Source organism: Haliaeetus leucocephalus, unplaced genomic scaffold (assembly GCF_000737465.1).
Source record: "Haliaeetus leucocephalus isolate CR32 unplaced genomic scaffold, Haliaeetus_leucocephalus-4.0 Scaffold906, whole genome shotgun sequence".
In the NCBI taxonomy this organism is placed as follows: domain Eukaryota; kingdom Metazoa; phylum Chordata; class Aves; order Accipitriformes; family Accipitridae; genus Haliaeetus; species Haliaeetus leucocephalus.
Window position 1 is genome coordinate 1,704,359 of NW_010973342.1, and position 17,924 is coordinate 1,722,282.

The window sequence follows — 17,924 nt, forward strand, 5'->3', positions numbered from 1 at the left end:
TCTCAGTTTAAAAACACTCCTCCATAAGGTAGGTGCAACTCTGGAGATAGGCTAAATCTGTACAGAAAGTCTGATCTATGCAAACAGGATGGGTTTTGTTTGAATTGTAATTCTTGTCTAGTTCCTAGCAGTGCTTGGGAAATAGAAGTTGAAATCAATACTTTGTCTGGACTAAAATGTTTTTACCTGCTTCTCTATTAAAGACTGCAATCTTCAAATAGATCCCAAAGTTAAGGAAAAATACCATCTGAGGGAAAATTAACGTGTGTCATGGGGTCCACAGGGCCCATGTTTTCCACTAACCTAAAGCGGATGCTATGTTGTTTTTATTCTGCCTTGATGTACTGTGCATTCAAACCCAAATGCAATTTTGTGTGCTGCTGCATCTATTTCACCATCAGACTTCAAATAAGATATATTGCCGCATCCTTTATAAATAACAGCAGAAATAACAGAGAGTAAATCTATAAGATGATCAGAATTTATTTTTGCCATCATGCTTGTCTTGGGTATTTATAACAAGGGCAGCTGTAAAGGAATTTTTTAATTATTATTTCTTTTAATAAGCAGTCTTGTCTCAGTATTTTGTAAACAGAAAACCGCAAATACAACTGACAAACAAATACGCAGATCAAAAGAGCATTAACCAATTTCTCTGACCAAGAGAAAGGACAGGTGATAATATATAAATGCTTCTCATTTTCTGCATAATACGAAATACTGAGATGGGATGAAGGATTTTGATGAACTACCACAGTCTAGTAACAAGGCTTTGGGTAGGTTGCTGTGGTCTGGTGCTGGGCACTGGTGGATTTTCTTGGCCGATAGGATGTGCAATGATTAATTCCTTGTCCTTTTTCCAGAGACTAGCTAGTTGGCAGGCTCAGCAACATCTTATACAGCCAGAGCTGCTCTTATCAAAGTTACTTCATAACTTTGTCTCAGGAAGTATTCAACTCCACAGAGGTAGAGGAATATTAAAAGGATGAGGCAGAGAGGGAGTAAGTGTTTAGCATTATTAGCAGACTAAAGACAGACAGAGTTTAAAGAAATAATTAAACAACATAAGGATTTAAAATAATAACAAGGGACAGGGTTTGTCACGTACATCTGCTCTGACATGCTCTATGTTCTGTTACCTGCTGATGTGCTTGTCTTGTCCTAAAGCTGAACGATCAGGTCCGTGAGCCAGGAATGCTGTATCTGTACATTGCCTGGCATAACAGGATTGCAGTCCACAGCTGGGGCTTCTGAAACTACTGTGGAAATAAATCATGAAAGCAAGTAATAGGTATTGCTCCCTTTTTTACTTTATAGCTTTTAATTCTGGAAAGGAAAATCAAGATAAGCATCTCTAATGAAGACAGCAGAAAAAGGTCAGGTATTAAGGTGGCAGATGCTCCAAAAATACCAGCTGGCTGACTGGGTTTGCTCAGGTAGAATAAGTCTCCTTCCTCTGTTTAGCAGCTGTACAATATTAAACACAATTTGTCCTTTTAAGTGTTGTCTTAAATACAGACTAAGATTAAGCTAAAGATTCTAGGTCTAATCTAAACAGGGACTGCTATTGAGGAAGGAAAGAAATCGAAAGAATAGCTACCATTTCATTCAAGCTCTGCAGGGAAAAAATGAGCCGATTGCCTCTGGCTAGAAAGAGTAACAACTGGTTTCTCAGCTCGCCTTCAGCTCTGCAGTGTGGTAGCAAAGCTATGTGAGCAGTGGGCACGGGCGCTGAGCGTGAGGACCTCAGAGAGGCACAGGCCATTTCCCAGACACTATCACCAGTAATTGTCACACAAATGGCTACTCTATTAAATACACCCAGTAGGTAGTCCATCTAGATAAATTTAAACACATTGAAAAGATAAATGTTGGCCAAAGTAATGCAACTCCTATATCTGTATCCATGACCACGTTTCCTCAACACAATCAAGCATCCTCTGGCTTTAGGTAAGAGTCTGTTCATGGTTGGGATCCCCCCCTCAAGTCAAGGACTCTCCCACTTCTGTGGAGGTCTGGTTTTTATTTCCCTGTTTGTTGAAGGTCTTCTCTTTTTCTGGTAAGCAAAATCTGAAGTTAAATTGTCTGTTACAAAAGCATGCTCTGGTTCCCACTTCCCACCCCATGTTTTAGTATTTCTGAGCCTGGCATGCTCATGTGCTGCCCCGTTAACAATGACAGAACAATGTCAGTGTTTGCCTGCTGAAAAAGCCCTACGTCTTCTTATCGGTTGTGCTACGCCCCGTGGTTACTTTCTGGAAACCAAAAGCGGCCAGCTCTGTGAAATGTGTGTGCCTCGGAAACTTCCACTCGATCAAGTTGCCTTGGAAATCTTCCTGACAGAGTATATGGACATCACCTCACTTCACACTCAGTTCTGTGATAGCAGGTCAGCCCTTCTCATTTCTTCAATGCAAGCATAAATTAATATTTTAAAATGAAAAAAAAAATATTTTTACGGTGGATGCAAAAGTTTTTTCTTGATGTGTTGCCTGCACAGACACTCAACAGGAGGCCACTTTCTCTTTGGGATTCCTTCCCTCTGAGAAAATGTTTTTGTACAATAAAGCAAAAATAGTATTGCTTGGTTCATGAGAGCTTAACACGGCCAAAATACTCTTTGCATGCAAAAGTCCTTTGAAAGCTTTCTTGGAATTGACTCAGTCATTCTTGTGTGTCTTTACCTCTCTCTAACAAATAGGAACTTCCTTTAAAAGGTTCACTCAGTCTGTTTTAAAGTTTACAAAACAAGCATATCCTCCCACAGATAATGGTTTTTCTTTTTTTTCTTTTTTCTTTCTTTCTTTTTCTTCTTTATCTTCTTTTTCTTTGTCCTTTTCTCCCATTCTTTCTGACCATGCCACAGAACAACTTTTTGTGATGGTGACCACAGCTCAGCATGACGGCCCTGTATCTGAGGAGGATTTTATAAGCATTAAGGTAGAGCAAATGATAATTGGACTGCCTGTATGAGACCAGCTGAGGAATCGCGGCACTTTTAGAAATCATGACTAAAGCACTTGAGTGGACAATATTCAGTTACCTTAGGGTGTGACCTCTCTTTCTGTCATTACAATAAAAAACAAAATTAGTCTTGGAAGCCTTAATATCATAAACCTTCAAACGGAAGTATAAAAAAAACCCTGTAAAGATTAGCATCCAGGAAATTATTCAGTCAAGGACTGAAAACTAGACAGAGGTATTTACAGTGTAAATATTAATTTATTGGCTGTAATATATTCATTGATTTTACAGTCTAATATGGCTATGTCTAGTGCACTAATAAATGTATTTGAGTAGAGTCAATATACAGTGATGAAAGAATGTTTCCCATGGTACAGCTTTGCCAGATGACAGTGTTAATACCCCAAGTCTCAACTCAGAAAGTCACACAGCCAGTTAGTCTTCCTCATTTTACCTGCCTTTAAACTTCACTTAAACAGTATGTGAGCTTATTAATTGCATTTGTGAAATATGTTTTAAGGATATTTTGAGAAGTAAATGATAATAAAATAATGAAAACTTACACTTATGTAATTTACAGAACCTATACAGCGTCACCGAACATCACACTGTGCTGAGTACGAACTCTTCTTCTGTCTGTGCTTCGTCAGTGCCTGTTTAGTCTAATCTTTCTAACTGCGTTTTGCAAAATGGTGTAGTAACTGCATCATTTAATCACTAGACGTAAATAAATTTACCATGCGTTGTGGAAATGAAATGACCTTTAAAAACTGTTAACCAGACTTAGAGGTGGTTTTCAGAAGCAGCGCAAAGGAAAACCTTACTCTTTAGTAAATAAAGTGTGTTGATACTCTAAGTTCAACAAACAATCCAGGACACTGGAAAATTTGAGGGTTTTGATAATTTTGTCTCAGTGTGGAACATGCAATGCTTGTTTATGTTTCAGATGTTATCCTCTTGCTAAGAAAAATAAAGTGCTTTTTGTACTGCTGCCAAAATAGATACAACTTAAGAAAAACAGCGAATTCATCATTTCAGGTTGTGTTTTCTTCCTCCTGTGCTTCTTCCATTCAGATACATAACAGATTTGTGGAAATTGTCAAAAAGTCCTTCTCATGTAATTTCCTGCATCTTTTGGAATAAGCTTTAAGGGGTGATAAGCTCTGTTAGAAGTTTAACATTTCAGCTATCCCATTTCAGCTATTCAGCTGGCTGTGACACAAATGGCTCTTTAGAGTAGAGCTCATAAATGTATTTATTCAGACTTTTCCAAAACAGACACTGCTGCAAAAAGCATAGGATAAAATTTATTCTCTAAGAGCAAATCAGCACAAGGTCACACAAATTTCATGTAAGCCTGAACATCTGGCCAAATGCCATAAAATTTGAGTATATCTGAATGGGTTTTGAAAATTATGTGTGTGACAGGCCACATTTGTTTCACATAAATAATTTAAACTTTTGGCCCAAGTGAGGAACAGCAAGACCTAATTCTGTATAAACCCTCAGTAAATACTCACCCAACCTATTGCCTATACCATTCTTCAAAGAAAGAAACCTGAAAACAGCAAATAATGGATATTGTTTACATTTAAATAATGATATAAAATTCAAAGAAACTCACAGAAAATGGCTTATCTTCCTGGGGAACTGGACAGATGGCCTGACATCAAAACACTGTTTGGTCTCCTGTGTGTGCCTCCTATTTGTACTTTCCTTTGGTTTTGCAAACAGTTTTAATAGTCTGTGCCTTGTGCACAGAATTGCTATTTTAATGAAAAACAAGTTGTAAGGAAATATTTAAACAATACAAAAAATGTGAATTGAAAAGTCTGAGCAGTACTGATGTGTGTGTGCACATGCATGAATATAAATATGACACATTAAAAACAAACAAACAAAAAAGCCAACCAGGCAGTGCTACCATGGTGACCTTTCAGTTTGTAGAAATTCAAGCCCTGTAGTTTATTTTGTGTTTTAGCACTTTTGGAGCCGTCTTTTCAAAAAATGTGTGTCACCTGTATTTGCAGAGGAAAATGGGTCAAGAATGAGGACAACTTTTCTGCCGAGTTCTGTGGCAAACGTGTGGACATACTGACATATCCTGTTGACTGAAGGTGATGATCTCCCCCTCTGCCTTTTCAAGGCACTTTTTTCCTTCTTCTGTATAACTAACATCGATGTTCATGATTCAAAGTCACGAGAATGCATGAAGTAGACGTTTTATTTTGTTAGGTTTTCCTTTAGAGGGAGGAATTGATTTGTCTTTAATGGCCATGTTTAATATTCATGTTACAGAAAAGGACAAAGAAAAGTTCCTGGCACTTGACACACCAGCAACTGCCATTGTGTGTGTATGCAAACATCAGATGATGTTCATAGCTAACAAGGGCCAGTTGTTTGCTCTCTTCTTGTTCCTTCTTCTGAAGGAACCCCACAGGTTTCAACTTGCACTTTAATGTAAGACCTTCAAAATTCACTTAAAACCCTTACCCACTTAATGTAAATCAGTTGCAACTATGTCATGAGGTTGAAGTCATGGGAACAAATAGTTCTCATGAACTGTTTGAAAAAAGCATACAGCCTGAGATGTTGCCATGATTTTCTGGGAAATGCAAAATCCCTTGTTGGAGAGACTGAAAATCATGGAGTTTTTGTTTCAGAAAGATAGTAGATTTCCATGTACTTGTGATGTGTAGTCTTGCTGTGAGATATTGTAGGTGTTACAGGACAGATTTTGCCTGGGGAACAGGTGGCTATAGACATCTGGGAGAAAAGAGTTTAATTTTTAAAATTTTTCTCAATTAAAACCATTTTTTGCTAACTTGTCTATGGCATAACAAGTGGAAACTTATCTTCAAGCATTCAGAGGTACGTCCAAAGACATCCAAACTCAGGTTTAATTTGGGGAATCCACAGTCAGAGTCTTCTATGGAGAACACTGCACCCTGGGGTCCATCAGCATTATTCATGCATGATGCCCTGCTTTTGATAGGTTCCCCCAAATAATTTGCTCAGAGTGTGTCCACTCTGCAGACCCTAGTATAGATGTAACTCACCTTAAATGAGCTCCTTCAGGTCTAGCATAGCCACCCTGAGTTTGAGAGAGGCCAAGTTACCCTGCTGCTCGGCCAGAAATTTTAACTTGTTCAAAACTCAGTGTAGCTGTAGCTGAATCAGCTTCCATCACCTGCGCTAACGCTGTCCCCGTACCGCTCAGCCGCCAGCTCTGACCCTCAAACAGCTCTCTTGTGTGTAGATGCGGGTCCAGTGTGCTTGGCATTTTAATGACGGGGGACCACGGTTTTCAGGTGAATCACAAAGTTCATCAGAAGCCACAGAGGACCACGGGACTTCAGTGACCTTTTGTTTTCAGTACAGTCCATTCTATTGCAAGGTTTGACGCTGCGTAGGGTCAATAACAAGTTGTTTCACTGCAGATCAAGATGGATTTTGATACTGGCTGTTTGCTCAAGTATCAGATGTATTCCTTCGGGTATCCCCACGTGAGCAAGTTCTTTTGTGGGGCGGCTCTGCAAGGCTCCCTTTACCGGCCCTGGAGAGATGTTGGTTCACCAGACCTGTTTCAGACATCTACTCTGGCCTGAGTGCAAGCCCAGGGGGACACAGTTAGCTGTCTGTGTCGCAGACCTCTGCTTTTGATCTGGTGAATCCCACCCCCAGCGTGTGCTAGTGAGCCATCTGCTCTGCAACGAGGTCCTCTGCATGGCAGCAAAGGCAGTCTGTGTCTGCTCTTGGCTCGGCACGGGCAGCGCCTTGCAGAGCCCCTAACTATGGTTGTGAAGGAGAAGCGAGATGCTCCTCTTCCTCCTGAGCAGGCTAGCACATGCTCTGCTGAAGCTGGGCTACCAACCCTCTGCTCAGATGGGGTTATCTGAAGGAACAAATCTGATTCTTGAGCAAACAGCCAGTATCAAAATCTGATTTTCGTTTGTTAGTCACACTGTGTATCTTGAAGGAGAGGCTGGTTTCTACTGGTGAGCAACTGGTTGTACCGGCCACACCAGGGTGATAAAGCTTGAGTTTTGAATAGCTGTCAGCACAGAGGCGTGTACTCCAAGCAGCGCTCAGATACGGATGTTTGCTAAGGGATAACTGTCCCTTTGGTGTGTGACCATTGATTGGATGGGACAGTCACATAAAGAGCCCAGACTAAGACCAGTCTCCGTCCTCTGAGAGAGCCCCGAGGCTGTTCCTGCTCAGAAGAAAGCCAGACTCCAGCAGCAACATGTCTCAGCTGGAAACTGCGATGGGAATGACCATTGCTGTCTTTGACAAGTACGCAAATACTGACGGCAACAGGCAAACCCTCAGCAAAGCAGAACTAAAGACCCTCCTGGAAAAAGAGCTGCCAAACTTCCTCTCGGTAAGAAAAGAGCGCAGCATCGTTTCTGTGTAGTGGGTGCAAGGGCTGCCTGCAGACACAGGTTTTAGTACATTATGGGGGAAATGATATCTGGAAATATGCAATGGTTTGTAGAAAAAAATTAAATAAAGAAGTCTTTGCACATACTGTGTAAAACCAATTCTAATATTCAGGGCCATTCCCTGTTTACTAAATTCAACACTCAAGTTGTCAGCACAGTGGCTTTGAAATAGATTGGGTTTCATCTTCAGAATTCACCTACTTCTTCTGTTTGTCCCTGGATTTACCAGCTCATGTCGTGTTACAACTGCTGTGAAGGTAGTTATGTTGTCAGCAATTGAAGACCTTGATTGCAGATGGGAAGTCTCTAGATATTTATACACTTACTTTCTCTAGGTATTTATACTACATACGCAGTATGCTCATGAAAATTATGCATAAACAAGAACAACAGATGTACACAGACCAAACTGGTTTGCATTTGTCTTTAATAGTAAAAGAAAGACGTGAACAAGTGTTTTACAACATAGAGTTGTATGTAATCATCAGGTGCATTTAAGTAGGTTTTATAAAGAGAGAGAGAGAGAATTTCTCTTAGTAGGTATTCAAAATGCTTAATATATTATAGTAAAAGCTCTAGCTAGCTGGGAGACAAAATGCATTTCATTTTCAATTGTTTTTTATTTGCTTCCCCTCACTAAAAATCCAGAAAAAACTTTTAAATGTCTTGTTCTTTCCATACAGGAGTAATGTTTATCTCTCTGTACAGTTATTCTTAATTGCAAAAGCCTAGAACCAAATTTTCCAAATGTGGCTACCACTTTTGGTATCCAGCATAATCTGATTTTTCAACAACTTTTCCAGTGCACTGCAGCCAGGGTACTTGATACAATTTGGTATCTTTCCATGCAAGCTACCTGAAATCACCCTATGAAATCCTTGCCTGCTGGATTTATGACTCACAAATGAAACACAGCTGCATTATTCAGAATGAGAACCTGGATGGCTCGAGGGGGGGGATAGGTGAAAATGTCTCTGAAAAAACTCTATAAACCAGATCAGTGGTTGTGACCCAACAGCATCATTGGAAACGTCGTGTTCCTGATCATGGAGCTGTATGTTACGTGTAGCACTTCCACGTAAAGAAAAATAAAACCAACAACAAAACCACAATTGTAAGAGAGCAAGGAAATCCCCCAGAAACTTCACATTTGGTCTAAATAAAGGTGGGGAGCCGCTGCGCTAGACAACTCCCAAAAGGGATGATGCTCAAAGGTCATTCCTGACGACTTTTACTGGCCAGGCACCACCTTTTCCAGTTCCCCACAGATGCTCTTACTGGCTCTACTTATTTCCTGAAACTGCTGGAAAAACTGGAATTTTCCAGGAAGATGGTTAGCTGAATGTCCTCTTATGTTCTAGTCTCCATGTCCCTTTCCCATTTTACCTATTTTAGAAAAAAACAATTATATCCATTTTTTTTATTTGCAAGAATGTTCTGGGAAACAGAGTCTTTTAAATACTTATGTGTATTTCTGGTCTTAGAATTGGTTATAGCTGACACAGCTCACAACTACCTGGAAAGGTCTTGAATCAATCAGAGGCAGAAATGAATCCATACCACAGGACTGAAGGACTGGACTCAGTTATAAAGAGCTTCCAAAAAATAATTCCCACGTGCATTTCAGAAGTAATTCAGAGGCTAAAACTAGTTTGTATATTTAATTAAATAATTTTAAATATTTGCTTATAAAATCAAAACTGATAGTAACTTGCAAAGTGAAAAGGAATAAACCTTCCAGACACAGTCATCAGTCAAATCTAGGGAACTGGTTCGATTTTTAGTGATTTTAAAGGTGCATATATTTAAAGTGAAACATGAAATTACAGAATGAGAAATTTAGTTATTTAGACAATGATCAAGAAGTACTTTGAGATTTCAGTTAAGGTAGTACTTCTTATTTTAAATTCATGGAAATTTTCCAAAAGTTTATATCATTTCTTTCTAGTACACTATCAGATTTTTTTTGTTTAGCTTCAACAAAATCCACATGGTTGTTCATATATACGATAGGTATCTACTGCCATCCCCTGTTTATTTTTAAAACTGCGTTTTCTAAAATCAGTGGAGATAATCAGTGCCAGGACTTAAGCAAAAAGCCCTCCTGTAAGCTACTTCAGAAAAAAAAAACCCGCTTTTTTTTTTTTATATTTTGGCAAAACTAAAAAAAAAAAAATCAGTCTCTTTTTAACTGGATGATGCCTTGCTTAACATCAGCCTCGAGATGTACTGGTTCAGTCAGTCCGTCAGAATTATGACAGCTTCGAATGAAAAAGATTTTTCTGATATTTTTCGCTGCCATAACTCAAGGTCAGCATCACGCTTGCTTCAGGAGGTGTCTTCCCGGGCGCCAGCTCCTGTGAGCAGCTTGTGCTGGGCACCAAGGCCAGAGAGAGCACTCGAAGCACTTTTGAGGCCTTTTGCATCTTTGCTGGGGCAGCAGTGTTTAATGAAGCTTAAATTTGACATTTGCCCCAGGAAATCATCACTTTGCAAAACTGCAAATTGCCCGAGCTCCAGCCGAGCCCTTCCAAGGCAGCAGATGGGGAATGCATGGCAGTTAATTCAGCTGGGTGATGTCCTCGGGGCTTTGCATTACACAGCTTTAATCATGATAAATGTTGTTTTAAAAGTAGAAAACATGCCTCTCCATGGCGGTGCGTGACTGCAGCTCTCAGGTGTAATAAACCCAGGAGCACATGCATTTGGGGGACGGCGGGGGGCGATGGGCTGGATGCTGCTGAGCAGAGGGTGGGAAGATGCGGGTCTCTGCCCATGCTACAAGGATGCTGGGACTCATGCTTGGTCCTGCTGTCACCCAGAGCCCCAGCCTGGCCCTGAGGCCAGCGGAGGCACGAGTTCCCGGGGGAGGGATGTGGTTTTCAGGCAACCGGAGGAGATGCGCGGCTCCCACCAAGATGGGCAGGCGGAGGTACCGCAGTCCCACGTCCCGTGCTGGGCGCTGAGCAGTTGTCTCAGCCAAACACGGTGCAAAGGACTTCATGGCTTTATACCCAGAGATACAATGCACAAAACAAGAAGAGAGAAGAAAAAAAAAAAAAGTCTCACTAGCAGAAAACATGATAACCTGATATTCTGGGCAGGCCTATGGCAGGGCTGCATGCAGGAGCCGTTACACCCCCATCGCATCCCCCCACCCACCTCCCAGGCAATTCAATCGCAATCCCCCATGGAAAGGTACAAGGTGTCTGAACTGGCATCAGCCTCACACTCCCCAGGTGCCCCCGCCACCTCAGCAAGGGCCCAGAGCCCCACCAGGGCCCTTGTTTGGGATGCGGGTAGTGATGCCGCTGTGGTCAGGTTCGTGCCGCCTCTCACCTCAACCTGCTCTTTTTCTTTTGCAGTCAGGGAAGGACAAGGATGCTATCGATAAAGTCTTCAAGAACCTGGATGAAAATAGCGATTCCCAAGTGGACTTCAAAGAATTTGTCATCTTTGTGGCAGCTCTGACTTGCTGCTGTCACAAATATTTTGAGCAGAAAGCAGCCAAATAATGGTTGAACTGCTCACAGAAGCCGTCTTTGCCTGTGCTGCATATGCTAGTGGTATGGATCCCTTTACTTCTTCCATGTATCGCCATGCAGTTTACAAGCATGCTGGGCTGTAAAAATAAATCCTACTGTGCTTAATTCCCTGTCTTGAATATTAATTTCTGCTCATTTGTGGAAGAGCCTGGGTTTAATGGCTCCCACTAACTCATATTGAGTAGTTTCTCTCTTTTTCTGCTTTTTAAAATTCTATTCTTAGCCAAAAGGCTCAGTATTCATCCCAGTGTAGAAGCTGCAGAAGGGTAAATGCTGCTGGAGCCATGAATCAGCTGCAGGCTGCTTTTATACAGCAGCATCTCTGGGATGCAGCCTGCTGAGCTTCAGCTGACAAAGGCTGCAGCCTAAATCTGCCCACGCGTGTGCCACCACGGCTGTTTGGGACCTGTCTCACCACAGCTGCCTTTGAGCCCGTTTGGTACCCTCAGCTGTGTGGCTGTGGCAGGGCTGCCATGTAGACTCCTTCTTGGTTAAAAAACGAAAACAAGCCCAAACACTTTTTTTTTTTGCAGCATGGAGGATTCTGTGCAGTTTTTTGTGCTGGTGAACCAACTCACCCAGCTCATATGGGTTTCCTTCCTACAGCATAAGGCTTTTGTATCAATATAATGATATTACTCTACCATTGGCAATGTAAGCAGGGTCGTACACTATAACCATTTTATTTTAAATAAATTTGAATACCCCTCCAAGTAGCATGTCATATTATTTTTGCCTGCAGCACGACTAGTGGCAGCAATTATTGCTCTTTACCTGAAAAATGTCTGTGTGGAGAGGTGGAAAAATTTGCTTTCAGTGGAACAGGCAAAAGACGTCAGCTGTGACTCTGCAGCTGGATCAAGAGTGAACCAATCTGTATCTTGAAGCACTTTTCAGGTGAGCATCCTAGTGCAAACTGCAAAAGCATCAATTTTAGTGCCTTTACCTTCAGAAAGGTCCTGTTTGGTGCTATTCCTGTCTTATGCCAAGAGCCAAGTCATTCCCTGTCCTACTGCATGTGCAAATGTGCTGTGCAGGTAGAGGTGCCACAACTCCCTGTGCAGCTGCCCACCGGTTTTGTGCAGGGCTCAAGCTCTGGCTGGAGGCCCCAGGAGATCACGCAGCACAGCAAACGTAGGAACAAGAGCTCTGGAGGTGCAGAGCACTGCTTTAACTGCAAAAACATTTTCCTCTTCCTGCTGAAGCCTGGTACAATGACCTAACTGACCACAGTCGCATAACTGGAGCTGGAACAAAAACTTAGTTTCACTGGGTTTCCTGAGTCTGAAGTTAAGCCACGGGTTGGACCCATTCATAACCATGTATAAGCATCCATGTCCTTAAGTGCATTCATCTTTTGGGGAACCCACTGGGAAAAGTTTGGGCTTATTAGATGATTTCGGCCTGTTTTTACCATTATGGGGTATGGCTGTGACTGCTGTCTGCTTTGGGAAAGGCTCTGCCCTTCGCTGCCCCTGCGCTGCGGGTCAGATTGAGCAAATCGTGATCCAGGGGCCCGGCTGTCCTTGGTGACCATGGCTCTGTCCCCACCAGAGCTGTACACACCAGCACCGTACCTGGCACAGGCACCCGCAGAGGGGTCCCCCCACCCAAAAAGCATTAAAGCCACGACTGCTGCAAGTGGAAGCAGCCACTGGTGCAGCTGCAATGCGTGCTGTTAGCCTGTGGTCACGGTTAAATAAGACAGAGACCGTACTTAGTATGCAACCAAAAACTAGCAAGTGTTGCCCACGTTCATGCCTTCTCCTTGGCACCTTGCCGAGAACAGATTCTCAGCTCAGCATGCACACACAACAAAATACTCATGATCAGTTATTCCTCGCTCTCGAATAGTCTTCATAAACTAGTATCTGTTCGTACAAGAGATGATTGCTTGAGAAAAAGGAAGCATGCATACGCATGTCTGCCTGCATGTGTGAGCATGTCTGTCCCCTGCCGAAAGGGACAGCAGAGGTTTGTCCCCATTCCAGAGCTGCTACAGACTGAGCTCTTGCAATCGACCATTTTGAGCAGGGGTCTGTCTTCTAGTCCCCAAATCCTTGAGGCACACGGTCACACTGAGCAACACTCAGAGGGTTGCTGAGTTCCAGGATGGCTGGAAATGAATTGCATCACATCTATTACACTTGCAGAAGTAAGATCGTTTGTTTTATTGGCAACAGTAATATTTCTCTGCAATACCTGAGTGAGAAAACTGTTAATCATGAAGATGTGCAAAATTCTTCCCAATCCAGGGGTACCAAATCAGCCTTTTTTTCAGACACAACTCCATATTATTTCAGTTGTTTGAGATATCTACAGCTCTAATCCAGTATGTCCCTGCCCGATGGCTGCTGTACAGCTCATCACTTGCAAGGGCTGGCAGATTCCAGTATCACATCCCTCGCTATTTAGTCAAGGCTATAAATGAGCAAAGCGCTCTCCTTATTGCAGAGGAAGTTGATTATAAATTACAGAGGTAAATTTCATATATTGCATATCCAGCTAGCTAGTGGTATAAACCATCCTCAGGTAGGAAATTCAGGTGAAACCTATCACCTGTTGATTGGTGTACACTAATTTTTTTAAATGTATTTTTCCTTTTCCAAGTTTAGCATTACCATCTAAAAGTTTTCCTCTGCGTTGTTTCGCAATATCCATTCTCACTGAATTTTTTTTTTTACCACTGTGTGGCACTAAATGCAGCCTTTTTATTACCCACTGAGCCCAAAATTCCGTGTATCATTATTGAGACAGAATGTAAAGAATTTGTGTTAAGATTAAAAAAAAAATCAGAAGTGTTCTTAACATCACAGCAATTATTTCTAAACAAATACTCTATGTCCCATCGAGAGCATTTCACTGATGGCAGTGGAAGCAGCAGGAGCTGAGAACCACGCAGAGGCTCCATCTCTTGGGCTTTCAGTAGGGTTTAGCTGCACCATCCCAGTCTGACCCTTGTGAAAGAGGTTCCCCTTGTTTGTAAATTGCAAATCCCTTGTTCAATTTATTGTAGTGTCATTCTGCACCCCACTGAGATCACTTTTAAAACACATCTCTTAAAGAGAATGTTGGTGAAAATTTCCTGTCTTGTCAGCCAAGAGATTCACCTTATTACTCCATTTTGTCTACTAGATTTTTAAAACTGCACTGTTCAGCAGTGAAAGCTGTCATGTATCCCACATTTCACTCATTCCCTAAACTTCCCGGTGTCCGATACCCACACAATTTCACTTGCTCTCTAATGCCATTTTACCCATTTTCCTGATATTGTGTAGGTTTTTTCTGTGCTTGTAGGGCACCTGAACATTTGATTTACTCTGCTTATCTGCAATTCTGCTCACAGCAGCCCAAAGCCGCTCTGTAACCGCTCCACCTCGCAAAACGGGTACCAACCAACCCTGATGGCAAGCACCCTGGCTTCCATGAAAGAATACCTGAGCTACCCCTCTCACCACCTGCTCAAGTGTGCTATGAAACGAGTGGAATGTTATTTTTCTCACTGTTTCTGCCGGTCCCAACCCTGAAAACTCTTACACTTGTGTTGAACTCTCGTTAGGCCCCCCGGTCCCACCGGTACCTGGGGGGATACCTGGAAAGCTCAAAGACTGTGCCCAGGAGCACAAGGATGCTGAGTGCTGCTTTGCTAACCAGAGGGAGCTGTGCACGTTCAGAGCTGCAGAAAGAGGGGGAAGAAAACAGGTTTGTGGGGTTTTTTTCTTTTTCCCTGCAGATCTTTCAAAAGCTGTAACTCGGTGATGAATATTCATTTCAATGTAGTACTGAAAGTTCAACTGATGACACCTCAGAGAGAAAATGATCCAGGAATAAAAGAAATTAACATATAGCTCCCACCTTACCATAGAACAAAAGTGACTTTTCAGAATATATTATTTAACCTAAAAGCATTTGAGCAGAGTCACTTTAATATCTTTCAATCCATTAATTTTATTCCCCAGTATTATTAATTTTCACTATAAACCCATACCCAGAATATACTGTATATTTCCTTCCCTGGGTAAACTTTTGTCATTCAAGGTTCAAGCTGCGGAGATGCTAGACCTGGTTTTATACCTATCATTTAATGTCAGCTCTTAGGCCTAAATGTATTACGTAGGATGAGATACGTAGTTTAAGAAACTGTATAGGCAGCTGTAAGAGAAAGGAAAAGACACTATAAAGAGCAGCTCAGCAACTATGAGCTAACAGTTGTGGACAGCACATGTTTGACTTAGTTATGTTAACAGAAAATAAAAGATATGAGAAAAGATATTACCAGCAAATGACGATATGGGAAATCATCATTTGTGATGAGTTTCAAATTAGGCAAGGCTTAAAGGCAGAGGTCAGAAAGACAGCTAAGCAGCAAATCAGCCAATAGGTATTTTTGTTATCTTATACAGAAAAAGTATAATTTTTTTATTAGCAGTAGATACCTTCTATAGATTAAGATACTACAGTAACTATAGTTGCCATTTTGAAATTTGGTGGGATACTGTCAAGGCTCTTCAGTTTTTAAAATGACATACTGAAATCTTATTTCAGAGTGTATATACAGGAGAAAATAGGCATAATGTTACCTAACCCTGAAGTCACTTGTGGTCACTTACATTGTGGTTTTACCTGGGAAGGTTCCTCATTATTTTACCTTCAAGTTCACTGGGGCTCATGGGAAAAAAAAAAAAAAAAAATCACCCAGTCAAGCATAGTGTTTATTTCCCCAGTAAAGCCAGTTTGAGGCTGGAAGCTGGAATTTCTCTCCCCAAGCCCTCCGAGCATCCCGTGCTAGCAATGCGCACTTTCAACACTTGACCTACAGTGCCAAGGTCAAACTCTTTACAAAATACATTTTAGCTGCTAGTTTCCTTATAAAAGGTGGGTAGAGGAGGAGGAGGAGATCTTACCTATCTTTTATGCAAGTCTCACTGTGAAACGCTCCTGTAGGAGCTGGGAAATTGTGTTCAAATCTTTCCTTGGCTGAAACCCACACATGCCAACTGAGTGCACTAAATAGCAGGAGCCAGGGTAGCAGGAGGCCCAGGGTACCTGCCACCTCCTCCCTCCATCGTATCAGCCACTGGTGCGGCTGAGGAGGCCTGGAAAAGGTGCAGGAGAAATAGCACGTCTCTGTAGCCTGGTAGATGGAGAATATAGCTGGCAGTGCAGGTGGCTGTGTCCCAGATACACTATAAGTGCAGATTTTGTATTTTAGTCAATAACCATTTAGTACAACATACACAGCCGGCATAACTGCAAAGATGCTCTTTGCCAGATGAGTTCCCAGGCCATCCAAGGGTAGAGCTATGGTCGCTGCTCCAGTCCTCTCTCTTGGACCATGTTCTCTGCAACAGGCTGAAAAGGTCTCGGCAGAGGAGGAGAGGGAGCATCTCCTCCTCCTCCTCCTCCTCCTCCTGCCCTGTAAAATGGTGTAACACAGTGGGTGATGCTCAGCCCACCGCCAGCAGAATAAAAAGTCCTGCTGGCACATCTCCCCCACCCTAACCACTCAGCAGTGCTCAGCAAAGCTCTTAAATGAAAAAAAAAAAAAAGCTGACTCCTGCTCAGATACCTGGCAGGAGGGATTGAGATCTCTGTTTTGCTGAAGAGGGATCACGGCGGCAGCCCAGGTGAGGTTCGGAGCTTGCCCGGTGCCCTCTTTCTCCAGGCTGAGCCCCAGGCAAGGCACACATCTTTGCCTCTGACTACAGAGCCCTCAGACAAACCCAGCATCATCCCTGATTTACTCAGGATTTATTATTTACTTTAGACCCTTTCCAGCTCCCCTACAGGTGCAGCTCTGGGCTTTCTCTTTCTCTCACCTGTTTCATTTGGGAAGTCAGTGATGGAGAGGAAGAAGGACATCACTTGTGTGCAAGCAGCTCCCCAATGGATGGACTCACGCTTTTGGGTCCCTTTCTGAGATACCTTTCCCACATGTTGGGAGCAGAGCCTTGGGGCGTAACACAGGTTTCTGCAGTCTGCTCAGATCCACCCACCTGGAAATTAGTCATTCCAGCAGCTAATTGACTATGCTTTTGTACAGCTTTTTCAGGCCATTTTCTTCCCCAGACTCATTCCTTTCTTTTTCCTTCCTAGTCAATAATTTTTTTTTACTCCTGTGCCAAGCTGAAAGCCTCTGGGTCACAGCTCCATTCTGGAAGCTGCTCATTGTCTGAAGAGAGAGAAAACTTCATCTTTTAAGGGCACAGCTCTGCTACTCTCCAGTAGGTGATCAATAGGTACATACACCATATTATGCTGCAGGACTGGGCACCAGAATAGTCTATAAATAGGTTTGATTTTGCCTAGTAAACCTTTCCAGTATATACAAATAAATGTACTGATTTTTTTTTTCCTTGTGATTTTAGAGCTTTCTATTTAGATGCAATTGCCAATAACATTTTCTTTTGTTTAACGACAAGCAGAAGTAGGTCTCTAAAGTATTAGGTAGCTATTGACTGTTGCATTCAGAAAGAACAGAACGTTCCTGAAAAGGAACGGATAAGAAAGCCGAGCAGAGATGTGCTGCGAGAGCCAGGAACTTCCTCTCCAGGATGCAAGTACAAGCACAGAGAGACTGAAGCAACCTGCAGGTCACTGCCACAGTTTTAGCCTTGTTACTTAAAGGGGTTTAAATCTGATGAAAGCTTGAAATCCCAGGACTGTGGTTTGCTTTGGAAGCATTTTAATGTTCAAATATTTATTTTCCCTTAGCGACGCGAAATCCTTGTTACAGTGATTATAGCTCCCTTCTTTCTCCTCATTTCCAAACCTTGCTCTGTAATTTAAGTCTGTGATGCTTTGACCAAGTAGTTTCAGATGAAGGTAGTAGTTTCTGGAAGCTACCAACACATCACAAAAGTCAATTTGGTGTTTCTGAATTAACTTCCTCACCTGTGCTGACCTCAGCTAGTTCAGTCTCCCCACACTCTCTGTGAGATTTCCTATCTGTCAGTGTCAAGTTAAT

General features: G+C 42.2%; 1 protein-coding gene across 1 annotated transcript; it reads left to right on the plus strand.

Annotated features, from left to right (window-relative positions):
* Positions 1 to 7,213: 7,213 nt before the first annotated feature.
* Positions 7,214 to 10,927, plus strand: S100P (S100 calcium binding protein P). The gene is made up of 2 exons (XM_010583488.1): positions 7,214 to 7,351; positions 10,778 to 10,927. The coding sequence occupies exons 1-2, from the start codon at positions 7,214 to 7,216 to the stop codon at positions 10,925 to 10,927; spliced, it is 288 nt and encodes a 95-aa protein (XP_010581790.1).
* Positions 10,928 to 17,924: the final 6,997 nt, after the last annotated feature.

Coding starts and splice junctions, on each gene's coding strand:
- S100P (XM_010583488.1), top strand. CDS start 7,214: ATGTCTCAGCTGGAAACTGCGATGGGAATGACCATTGCTGTCTTTGAC. Junction 7,352..10,777: donor AGCTGCCAAACTTCCTCTCG/GTAAGAAAAGAG, acceptor TTTCTTTTGCAG/TCAGGGAAGGACAAGGATGC.